The sequence below is a fragment of the Zalophus californianus genome, chromosome 1, assembly GCF_009762305.2.
Source record: "Zalophus californianus isolate mZalCal1 chromosome 1, mZalCal1.pri.v2, whole genome shotgun sequence".
Lineage (NCBI taxonomy): Eukaryota > Metazoa > Chordata > Mammalia > Carnivora > Otariidae > Zalophus > Zalophus californianus.
The window spans coordinates 157,781,357-157,793,668 of NC_045595.1; the positions used below are offsets into that span (position 1 = coordinate 157,781,357).

The window sequence follows — 12,312 nt, forward strand, 5'->3', positions numbered from 1 at the left end:
GGGGTTTCTTTTAATTTTGACTGTCTTTTCAGATTGTGATGTGGGTCTTTTTGAATTGGCCCTTCAACTTCGAGAGAAAAGGCTGGACATTGAGGAGGCCTTAGTTGAAGAAAAGAAAATTATCGATAACCTCAAAAAGGAACATGATACACTATCCAAAAAAGTATGATGGTGTGCTTACTTATTTATCCTCTCCCAGCGTGCCAGCCATCCTCCCAGCTACTGTACTGCTGTTTCATAGAAATGACATGAGTTAGGCCTTCTCCCCAGAGAAGAAACATTTTATTTAATTTTATTTTAATTAATTAATTTATTTTTTAAAGATTTTACTTATTTTTTTGACAGAGAGAGACAGTGAGAGAGGGAACACAAGCAGGGGGAGTGGGAGAGGGAGAAGCAGGCTTCCCACTGAGCAGGGAGCCCGATGCGGGGCGCAATCCTAGGACACTGGGATCATGACCTGAGCCAAAGGCAGACGCTTAACTGACTGAGCCACCCAGGTGCCCCCATTTTATTTATTTTTTTAAGGATTTTATTTATTTGTCAGAGAGCACAAGCAGGAGTAGCAGCAGACAGAGGGAGAAGCCGACTCCCTGCTTGGCAGGGAGCCTGACACAGGACTCGATCCCAGAACCCTGAGATCATGACCTGAGCCCAAGGCAGACACTTAACTGACTGAGCTACTCAGGTGCCCCTAAACATTTTAAGTGTTATATTTTAAGTTTTTCCTCTTCAAGCACAGTTGTGGTAGGGGCTGTTGGTTCTTTTGAAGGTTGACCTTCCTTTATCTAAATCATTGATCTCCAAACTTTTTTATTACACACTTCTATAAGTAAAAAACATTTATATACAATATATGTATATTTATTTACAAATTATATTCACGAACTATTGTACTAATGTATTTTGTATATTAGGAAACATTCACAAAAACAGAAATGAAAAAAAGTAAGATAAAAATAAATAGAAACAGAGTGAGAGGGGTCCGGACAGGGTTGCCACTGAGGATCCTTAGGGTTAGTCTTTTATAGAAAGCTAATCAGGGAACTTAAATTCTTCTAACATCTCCATTGATATCACCATTGAGCAAGGACTAGTGATAAGACCTTCAATGGCTTACTTCCTTTTTAGGGTCTGGTTATTCTTTGTTGGTCACAGGCGATTATCATAAAAAAGACACCCACCCCCCCACGCCTAGGGCAGGGTGGTCCAGTTTGTCCCCTTATCTCTGGGTTCCCCACACCTCACGTTTTTGGGATTTCTTTGAGCCTGATCACATAGCCCCCTATCTATCTCTCCCTACTTAGACCTGCCTGTCCCTTACTCATTCCTCCCCCTGGAATAGTAACCCTAACTGCCCTTAGGGAATGGGACGATGACTGCTGTGGCTGCTGTCCTGCTGAAATGGGGCCGCAGGCTGTAGGGCAGTTAGAATCTCTCCAGGGGTCGGCCCAGGGGCTTGTGGTATGGCTCCAGGGGGTCATGATGGGCAGCAAACGGTACATGCATCAGCACATGCAAAAGGATGAACATGAAACAAGTATTAGGCCCAAAATTATGATCACATGCCTTAGATAGGATCCCCAATTACCAATTTTGTCAAATAGATCAGTGGATATCTTGATCTTATTTAATTGATCACAAATGCCCCCTATTAATTGGGTCACCTTGCAGGAGTTAACTGAATTGTTAAAACAACACATGTGAGGAAATTTTTCACATCCCAAATGGTGTAGCAGTAGTAGACAATCAATAGTGGCATCATTCTCGAGAAGTCCTTCTTTGACTTCATTTAATTCTTCGGCTGAGTGCATCCAGTGGCTGGAAAGTATCATTTAGAGTTCATATTCACGAATATTTTTGATAGATTGCTTCTCCTCTTGCAAATGGAAAAGGATTTGGAAAACTTTCAAGTTTTTTAGACGAAGAACGTGCTTTATGAGTACTGTAGTTAGTAGTTTTGTTGCTTTAAAGGGCTTTTTCCCTTTGTTTTTTGAGGTCATTGATGGCCCAATGAGATTCCCACCATCTTGACAAAGACATTCCATGCTGAGAGGTACTTTTCATGCAGAAAATAAAAGGGAGATGAGGACATCTGAACTCTTATTCATGAGCCCTTTACTACTGGGGAATAGGAATGATTGAAAAGTAGTGTGGATCATGACTTAGCAGGAAAAAAATAACACATATCCCTGGGCTGCAAACTGGGATCATTCATTTAATCATAGCCCAACAGAGCAGGTCCTGCTCATCTCCCAAGATGTCCCCATTTATCACATTTCACACATGGGGCTCTCCACAGGTGAAAGTTGTGGCAGCTAACCTGAATGTAGCTGAGGAGGCCCTGGAGGCTTACCAACGAGAGAAGCAGCAGCGGCTAAATGAACTGCTGGTCGTGATTCCACTCAAGCTCCACCAGGTGATGGGTCTGGAGACGATGTGCCACCCTGTTTGAGCAGAAGAGCCACCACAACGAGGCTTTCCCAGAAAAGATTCTTGGGTCACTTGTGGGAAGAAATGCAACCCTTTGCTGAGAATTCTACCTGAATAATGACGCCCCAGCTTTTCTTATGCATTCTCAAATTGTTGTGAAAGAGTAAGAGTCAAACATATGTATTTCCCGATGGCCCATTATCACTTCCAAAGGCCAATGAATTGTTTCAGGTCTGAAGAAATGAAGAGCCTATGACTTAATTTTTTTAATTTATTTTTTAGTAAGTTTATTTATTTTTAGTAGTCTCTACACCCCAACATGAGGCTCAAACTCACGACCCCGAGGTTAAGAGTCCCATGCTCTTCCAACTGAATCAGCCAGGTGCCCCAAGGAGCTTATGACTTAAGAATGGAATGGTTTGGAAGTTGAAATCTTGGATCTTGTGCACATCTTTTCACACCATCTTCAAATAGACATGAATTAATGATGCAAGAATTATCATAATCTCTGCTTGTTAATGAGGGAGGGCCAGACAAAAGTAAAATGTCCTTTCTTTTTCTTGCCTCTTGGTTCATTTCCACACTCATTAGAATTACAGCGTATATTAAGGTGCAGAGATGCATTCTGTACCCTATTTTGTCAGGTAAAGAGAGAAAGCTGTATTTTAGAAGAAAAACTTAGATCAGCCTCACATATATTTTGTGTAACCTGACCCAAATTGGATTGGCTTTATGTAGCGATTTGCCTACACTACACCCACCGTGACATGTTTGTTCCATGGTTATGCAGCAGATAATAGGCATGGTCTGGGGGAAGATTTGCTGTCCCTACAGGGACATAATGTGGCTTACTATCTGAAGGCAACTCCAGCTCTTTTACCTTACTCAGTGGTGGGAATGACAGAAGTCCAAGGGACAAGGGACAGAAAAGGAAGTGCTTTCTATGATCTTACATTTAGTTTGATCTTGGTTTTGTTTTGGTTTTGATAGGTAGAGTATGTAGCATTTGGAGAAATTCCTAATGATCTTTCTGGAACCTTGGTCTTTTCTAACCATTCCTTGGGACGGCTCCAAGAACGAATCATACAGCTCCATGAAGAAAATTCCAAGCAGCAAAAACTTAACAAGGACTGCCGGGAGAGGCGCAAACAGCTTATCCGAGAAAAGAGAGAGATGGCAAAAACTATAAGCAGTGAGTAAATAAGCCCACGGGTTATCCCGTACTATCTTGATAAGAGAGGGAACTATTAAGTGACCACCTCCAGCTTTGAAAACAGTAAGTTATCACAGAATCAGAACCATTGAGAGCAAGGAAACACTTGCTCGTCTTCCTAGCTACCATCTCTCCTGATACCACTGAATGAATGGTCACGTTCTTGTTTTAAAAGAATAAATCCTTGGGCGCCTGGGTGGCTCAGTTGGTTAAGCGACTGCCTTCGGCTCAGGTCATGATCCTGGGGTCCCGGGATCGAGTCCCGCATCGGGCTCCCTGCTCAGCGGGGAGTCTGCTTCTCCCTCTGACCCTCCCCCGTCTCATGTGCTCTCTCTCTCTCTCTCTCACTCTCTCTTTCAAATAAATAAATAAAATCTTTAAAAAAAAATAAATCCTTTATCATAGAAACTGTTTCTCTTAAGTTTAAAAGGTTTTATGCATGATGAAATATAGAGCAACATAACTAGCCGCCAAGCTTAAGGAATCAAAACATTGCCCATACAACTGAAGGCCCTCCTCTTTCTGCTACTGTTCCCCTAGGACCTTCCCCAGGGTCAACTGGCAGGTGAGCACATATGCATATGTATGTATCCACACACAACATATGGAACAACTTTGCATGTTTTTAACTGTAATATTATTCATATCATTTTGCAGTTCACTTCATTAAACCAATTTTTGAGAGGTATCCATACTGCTGTAATTTATTCACTTTAACTGTTACGATAATATTCCATTGTAGGACTCTGAAAGAACTTATTTCTTCAATCTTCTGTTGATGGATATTTCAGGTATTTCTAATTTTTCATGAAGACAGAGCTATAGTAAATCTTCTTGTACACATCTCCTTGTGCACGGGAGAAAGTGGATCCCCAGGACTGGGGTGTCTGGGTTGTAGAGGGGTGTTATGCATTTCCGGCAGGCACTCCTGTATATTGCCAAGCTGCTCTCCAATGTGGTTGTATCATTTTATCTCCAACCCCCCCCCCCCCCCCCCCCCCCCCGGCCTGCCACTTCCCTGGCAGTGAGAACGGCTCAGGCTCCATATTCTCAGGAGCATTTGATGCTGTCAGACTTTAATATATTTGCCAGCCTGGTGGATGTTAAATTGTATTTCACTGTGGTTTTTATTCATGATTCCTGGGTTCTGGTGAGGTTAAATATCTTCACGTACATTAGTTAATTGCCATTTATTTGTGTTTCCTTTTCTGTAACTTGCCTGTTATAAACCTTACCAGTTTTTTACTTCTACTTGTTTTCTTACTGATTTAGGGAGTTCTTTCTATATTCTGTCTTTTAAGGCACTTCAAATTTCTTCTTGTGACTTGCCTTTTTACTTTGTTTAGTGTATCCTTTTGGGATATAGACATTTAAAATCTTAATATAGTTAATTTTATCAATATTTGTGGTTTGTGCATTGTGTCTGTGTATATATCTTGCTTAAGAAATCCTTTCCTGTTTTGAGATCATAAAGATATTTTGTCCATAGTGTCCTCTATTAGTAGTGTTCTTCATATTTGCATTTTTAATCTATCTGGAGTTGTGGATATTATAAGATGCACAGTATAAAGATTATTATCCTTTAAAATACATTTCAAATATTTGATATATGGAACAGAAGTGTAAGTTGTGAAGTTTCCAACTTTAAAAACAACAATATTGGAGCACCTGGGTGGTTCAGTCATTCAGCGTCTCCCTTCGGCTCAGGTCATGATGTGGGCATCGGGCTCCTGCTCGGCGGGAAGCCTGCTTCTCCCTCTCCCACTCCCCCTGCTTGTGTTCCCTCTCTCACTGTGTCTCTGTCAAATAAATAAATAAAATCTTAAAAATAAAAACAACAATATTGCTAATATCTTAGTATCTGTTTTAATGCCACAGAACTGTACAATTAAAAATGTTTAAAATGATACATTTTATGTTATGTATTTTACAATTGAATATATATATATATATATATATATATATATATATATATATATAAATTTGAAAAAGAAAAAAAAATGGGAAGCCTATAGTAGTCAACTAGTCAACCAATCCAAGTTGCTTGGATTTGTAGAGGCCAGTTTCCAGTGAGTGTTGATGGTTCTGCCTTCATGGGCAGCTGGTTCTGCCTTCATGAGCAGCTGGATTATAAAATAAAAAAATACATACTAGGACTGCATGTTTAAATAACACTGATTTGAGACACACAGTTTTGTCAGGTGTAAGCCTTGAGGTCCCGGTGCTTCTCATGTACTTCACATTCCTCTGGCTTCAGTAGGCCATGAATGTTGTTTATATTTGAAAGTACTATTCATCAAACCAAGGAATAAACTAGTATGAAAACAAGGAAAGAAGCTTGTTTCAGTTTGGGCAAACTTTCATTTTGGGAAAATGTGTGAAGATGAAATGAATTATGCAAATTTTCAGTGTTAATGGAAATAAAAGGGAATAGTTCCATGTGGTATAAGTTTTACTCAGCAACTTTCAGTTCTTCTCCCCACCCGCCCCCACCTCATTTTTCTGAAAAGCAAGTTGTGAGTCTGGTTAAAGTTTTCCTGATTCTGAAGGTGGAACTAGGAGTGGGTTCCTTTTCTGTAAGCCAGAGAACAAAGGCTTAGCAGTGATGAGAAACACCACAGTTGGCTTGAGGTTGTCTTCCTCCTTCCATAGACTCAGTGAACAAGAAGAGGAGAGTCTAGAACATGGTGGTGGGAAGGAATAAGTTCACATTCCAAGGAGAACACAGCTCTTGGCCATGGAGAAGGCATGTGGTAAATATCCCAGAAGGCTTTATGTCCCTGGTAAACACTAGTTGGCCTAATCAAATCAGGAGAAGGGCATTAGGCTGGCTCCACCGGGGGAATGGCAAGGACCACAGTCCACGTCCTAGTACATGAGGCTGTCATGGGAGAGGGCACTAGCTGGAGGGAGTCTCAAGGTTCTTACTGAGGCCAAGCCGGCAGCCACAGGCTAGCACATGTGTGCAAATAATCTAAGCATCATTTCGTTTTTGCATCACTGATTATCATGGCCGCCACATTACACAAGTCCATGGGGACTATACTCACACAGAATACAAGTGAACAGCCCTTCCCGGGTCATGCACAACAGCAGTCATGCCAGTTATATCCTTATAGTCAAACCCTAACAATGACACCAGATACAAACTTCCACACCATTGCAGAACTGTATCATCTTCTGATACCTTAGGGCCTTCGGACTTCACTTAGGGGACAGTCTGGTACCTGAGAAAGTCTTGTTACAAGAATTACATTTTCTTGGGGAGCTCAGATCCCACAAATGGAATTTTCCCTAGAAGTTCCAGGGTTCTCATGTTGAGGAAAGAAAGTAAACAAAAGTAAGATATATTGCATGTTAGATGGAGATCATTGCTAAGAAGAAAAATTAAGAAGGGACGGAAAAGAGTGCTCAGGTCCGTAGGAGCCAGAAACCGCTCCCTGGAAAGGTGGCATACTGGTAAGGTGTGGTTTTCCCTGGTTAGAGCACGAGGACCTTGGTTACCCCTTCAGAACTGAGTGTATTGGAAATGAGCCTTACAACTTGCTTTCAGAAAATGGGCTGGCGAGAGGGAGCCATGTGGTTATTTGGGGAAGAACATTCCAGTCGGTGGGAACTGAGATGAGAATGAGCCTGGAATGTTTGAGAATCAGACTTTAATTTTTACTTGGAGTATGATGGAAACTTCCTTTAAGTGCCTGCTCTGTTCTTAACACGAGATGCCGTAGAGATCAGTAACTAAAAAAAAAAAAAAAAAAAAAAAAAAAAAATCTGAGGAGTCCCTTGTCCAGTTGGGGCCCTTGACAGTCTGAAGAGGGGCACAGCAGAGGGTGGAAGCATCTGGGGGAAAGCGGAGTCTGCTTTACACAGGATTTTCAAGTGGATGAAAAGACAACCAGGAATGGGCATTGTAAGTGAGGAAAGGAGCTGCCGAAGAGTCACAGAGGACAAGTCAACTGGTAACATAAAATCTTTTACCATCCTCTGAACATCCACCTGTTCTTTGGAATGTTGTTGCTACTGGTATTGTTCATTTAATAACAGTGGGGGCCACGGAACAACCTAAGACAGTGATGTCTTTCTTTAGAAATGGAAGAAACGGTCCATCAACTAATGATCAGCAAGTTTGGCCGTGTGATAGACCTAGAAGCCCTTCAGACACTTTCTGTGAACACAACGCTTGAAGAACTAAAGATCAAAAAACTTCGAAAGGAGCTAACGAATGCAAAGGAAATGAAGATGTGGGAGGTATGGCTGAGACAACAGGTGACCTGCCTTGGCTGAACGTGGGTCAAGGCAAGAAACACTGTCCGTGGTTCCTGCGAAGCATCTGAGCAGCCAGAGACGAGTCTGTGGGCCCCGCTCAGCTCCCCCATGATCTTAAGCCTGTCTCAGCATCCTGACCATTCACTTAGTTGAAGGGACTTGTCTGTCTTGGGGTGAAAGCACCAGCACTAGGTTTTGGGGTCCTGGGTACATGAAAATATAACAAAATGGCATGGACTATGACCAGGATTCCCCTCTGAGGTCTACAATAATGTATAAATAAATGCTTTGACCGTGTTAGAGGTGGAACCGCCGTGCTCTGAGGATTGCAGTTGTAGTGCTCCCTGTAGCTTTTACATGCTGTTCATATCTGGAAATTAGAAAACATCTCTAAATAATAAATTCTATAACCAGGTATGGACTATTTCGCTGGTAGGGTCTTAGAAGATGTTAATGCCTACACTGTTCCCTGAGCTATTAGATGAGGCAGTGTCCCAATTGTAGCCAGATTCAAAGATAGGAGCTTGTATAAAGATTTTATAAGCCCCCAAGTCGTTATGACTTCTCCAGTTTCCTGTCTTATCAGTAGACAGGGCAGGAGAAGAGGTTCCTAGTGTCATCTTGTCTCATCTTTGCTTATCCAAGATTTTCAGGGAGGGGAATGCTGGAGATAATATGTGCAATCTAAAATAATTTTTGGAGCAGTAAGAGAACAAAGGAAAGCCACCAGGAGTTGTATGGCCATTCAAGCTAGCTACTTGAGGATCTTGGGCCAAGCCTGGGGAAAGAACAATATATGAAAGTTTGCTGCTTAGATTAGTATTCTTCCTTTTAAGTAATGAATAGCAGCACTCAGTTTGCATACTGATTTCATTCTTCAACCATGAAGTGATATCTATGCCTATCTTTTTTACCTCCTTGTATCTTTGAGCACACCTACATTCTTCTTTTCTCTAATTGAACCAGAGCCAATACAGTTGGCTCTGGTTGCATTTTCATAGTGATTTTCGATTATGTTTTTTCATATGCATATTTGCTGAATGGTTTTGATCAAATCTGGACATGTATTTTTCTGTTTCCTCTCTTATTAACCCATTTTGTATCTTCCTGTCCTGGCAGGAAAAGATTGCTCAGGTACGATGGGAGTTGATGATGAAGACAAAGGAACACACTCAAAAGCTTCATCAGATGAATGATTTATGTATTGAAAAGAAGAAACTTGATTCTCAGTTGAATACACTACAGAACCAGCAGGTATGTTGCTTTTCTTCAGACCTTTTATCAGAGTTGGGGAAGCTCTGTGAAGGTAGCTATTCACAGGAATATCAAGTACTGGCCTTTAAACAAACCTTGATCTTGTGCCACTTCCAGTCCACCTGGGTCCCTGAGGACATGAAGTTGCTAGTACCTACTTTATAGGTGAGCCTGAGGGACTAGTTTTACTGTATGCCTTTTGGGTGCCACGAGTTTACATATGTACTAATCTATGAGGTTTGCCTTAGCCCTGGAGAGGTAAGGTTAGTTAGGTACAAATGGCACCAAAATAATCCCTAAATTTGGTAACAAATACCCATTTCCAATATTTGTTTATTTCATTTGATTTAAAGTGGGTATCTTTAATTGTGGGATCTCATATTACTTTATTAAAACACTTGTTACTTTTTATGGCTTTCAACTTTTTCTTATATAATATTTATTGATCCTGACATAATACTTAATACATAGTATATGGTGGATAACTTATTTAATGCAGGTTCACCTGATTCAAGGTTCACCTAGGTGAGGTGTCCTTTAGGAACCTAACACATATGCGACACGTTTTAAAATATATGTCATGTTCTTAGAGAAGTATCTGCAAAAACACCCATTGTTTCCCTTGGTTTTCTTTAAGCATCCTGGAAATGGTCTAAACCAGGGGTTCACAAAGTGTGGTCCCCTGAAAAACAGCATCAGCATCACCTGGGGAATTTATTAGAAATGCAAATTCTCGGGCCCCACCCACAGATCTACTGAATCAGCAGCTCTGGGGGAGGGGCCCAGCCAGCTACATTAACAAGCCTTCCAGATGATTCTGATGCAGGCTAGAGTTTAAGAACTACCTGTCTAAGCACAAGTCTAGAAAAAAGAATGAATAAGAGGATTTGGGAGGTTTATTATTAGAAATTCGGTATGAGAGGATACTAGAAATCTGAGTATTGAGGGCCCTTTATCCACTTGAGAATTTTCGAGTTAAGAATCAGGACAGTGTTCCAGAAGGTTAATGCCTAAACACGATCTTCATAGAATAAGCAGTCATACACACTTGTTGGCTTTTGTGCTTTGATAAGTCCAGATATATTGGAGAAAAGAGTCTGAAGTGTTTGAGTAGATCAGTTAAATGGGAAAGGAAATAGTATATGTCTCTTTACATAGCAGATCCTTACATACGTATCTTCACATAGATAATTTTTTTGGTGTTAAAGTAATAGATTTTCATGTATAGTCTCTTTACGTGGAATGTCTCATACTACTAGTCTCAAAATATTACTTTCCAAAGCTCAGAGTAGTTAAGTAACTGCCTCGGAGCTAATGAATGGTGCTTAGTTTTTAAACCAAGGTCTGTCCACCTCCTAGGCTGAGTCCATTGCTATTATTCTTCCAACAGTCTAGGCATAGATGGCAAGAACAAAAAAGGATCAGACATTTCAAAGTAAGAATAGCCAAACTTTGACTGGATATGGTGAGGAAAATGAAGGAAAGTTAAGGTGACTTCAAAGTGACCAGCTGGAGTGATGCCATGAGCTGAGACATGGGTTTAGCTACAAGTAGCCAAAAGCCCTGTGGAGAGTAGCTTAAATAGGGTCATTTTCCTCACTAACAAGAAGTCTGGAGGTGATGACTGAGGGTTTTTGGCTTAGTGGGCCTGTGATGCCAGGGCCATTAGCTCTCTGATTCTCTCAGTGATGCTTTGGAGTTTCCTTCGAGGTCACATGATGGCTGCCTCCGCTCTAAGCACAGAATGGATATACTACATAAGTGTCTTCTTCCCTTTAACATGCATTCAAAGCTTTTTGAGCATGTCCTTATGTAACACGCTCCAGGACAGGTGCTGGGTAGAGTGGTGAGATCCATCTAGCTCTTAAAGGCACAGGCTCTTACAAGAACTCAAACAGGCATTTAGGTTGAACCATATGAAACTGCCACTTTTTCAACCTAAAAAAGGAGTCTCAGATATAAATTTTAATGGTTTAGTCTCATAATCACAATGATTTATGATGGATGTTCTGAAAGAACACAGAACAGGAAATCCTAATCTGGTCCACAGGACAAAGGACTCCCTAAAAGTGATGTCTGGAGCATAAGCAGGAGTTGGCTGGACAAGAGAAGGAATCGGATGAGCAAATAGAGATTTCCTTTTTGGGAAACAAAATATGGGCCGTATAGAAAAAGGGGGCACCCCGTCTTTTATGGTTCCAGTGCTGAGCCCTTCTACAGTAGGAATGAAGGATAGCTAGCTTAGTGGGATTTGCATTTTAAGAGTTACTCATTAGCCAGAGGGGCACATTTCTAATGGTGGGATTTCAGTGGAAGAATTGAAGGCCCCTTAAAATAAGAAGCAACTGACAGTAAGATAGGCACTCCTAACATAAGAATGGGGAATTTTTCACATTACGCGTGATGCTTAAAGCAGGGAGGTGTTTTCTTTTAACAGGGCAATGCCTTCCAGGGCCCTCGGAAAGCGGACATTGTGGCAAGAGAGAAGGTCATTGAATTGATCCAACTCCAGGCAGAAAGGATTGTGGCCTTAAAGGAAGAGATTGCTCTCTTGCGTAAGAAAGGCGGTCTTATCCTCCCCCCGATTCAGCCTCCACAAGAGAAGGAGATGAAGCCCATGGGCCTTTAAGTTTGCTTTTTTCTCTCAACTCCGTCCAAGATTTCCGACATACAGCTTACCAGAAGTTCTGTTTCCTTGCCGGCTGCAATAGTCCTATTATTTTAAAGTGAATTTATTTAAAAGTCTAAGGCCAGATCCACTCATATAGTTTTAATAACTTTTCTCCAATTTGGTTATCTTAGAACGGACTCTAGCACCCAACCTCTATTTCCTATTGAACTGAACCATTTTAGATCTGTTTGGAACCCACTGGATTGAATATGGAGTCTCAGAAGGCTGTATGTATCTCAAAATGGCAAGAAAGCATCTGCAATATATCTTGTTTTAGGAAATTTGTCTCTTGCTTATCTGAATTTTTAGCCATCAGCAGGAATAACTAGCAATCTGTTAGAAAGCTTGCTTGTTTCAGTCCTTGGAAAATCAACTCTGATATTCAGTGTTTCCTGAGAACAAAAACCAAAAGCACAAGCTATTCTGCCAACAGTATCTTACAATGAGATGCAAATCAGAATTCTGACATTGTTAA

The 12,312-nt window shown here is 41.0% G+C and overlaps 1 protein-coding gene across 1 annotated transcript in view; it reads left to right on the top strand.

The window, feature by feature from the left end:
- CFAP44 (cilia and flagella associated protein 44) overlaps nt 1–12,312 on the top strand; it is a 139,052-nt gene extending 126,740 nt beyond the window's left edge. Inside the window, exons 30-35 of the mRNA XM_027581715.2 lie at nt 33–163; nt 2,303–2,419; nt 3,424–3,625; nt 7,734–7,894; nt 9,032–9,166; nt 11,604–12,312. Of these exons, the coding sequence (XP_027437516.2) occupies nt 33–163; nt 2,303–2,419; nt 3,424–3,625; nt 7,734–7,894; nt 9,032–9,166; nt 11,604–11,795 (938 nt within the window). The 3' untranslated portion in view covers nt 11,796–12,312. The remainder of the gene's footprint in view (nt 1–32; nt 164–2,302; nt 2,420–3,423; nt 3,626–7,733; nt 7,895–9,031; nt 9,167–11,603) is intronic.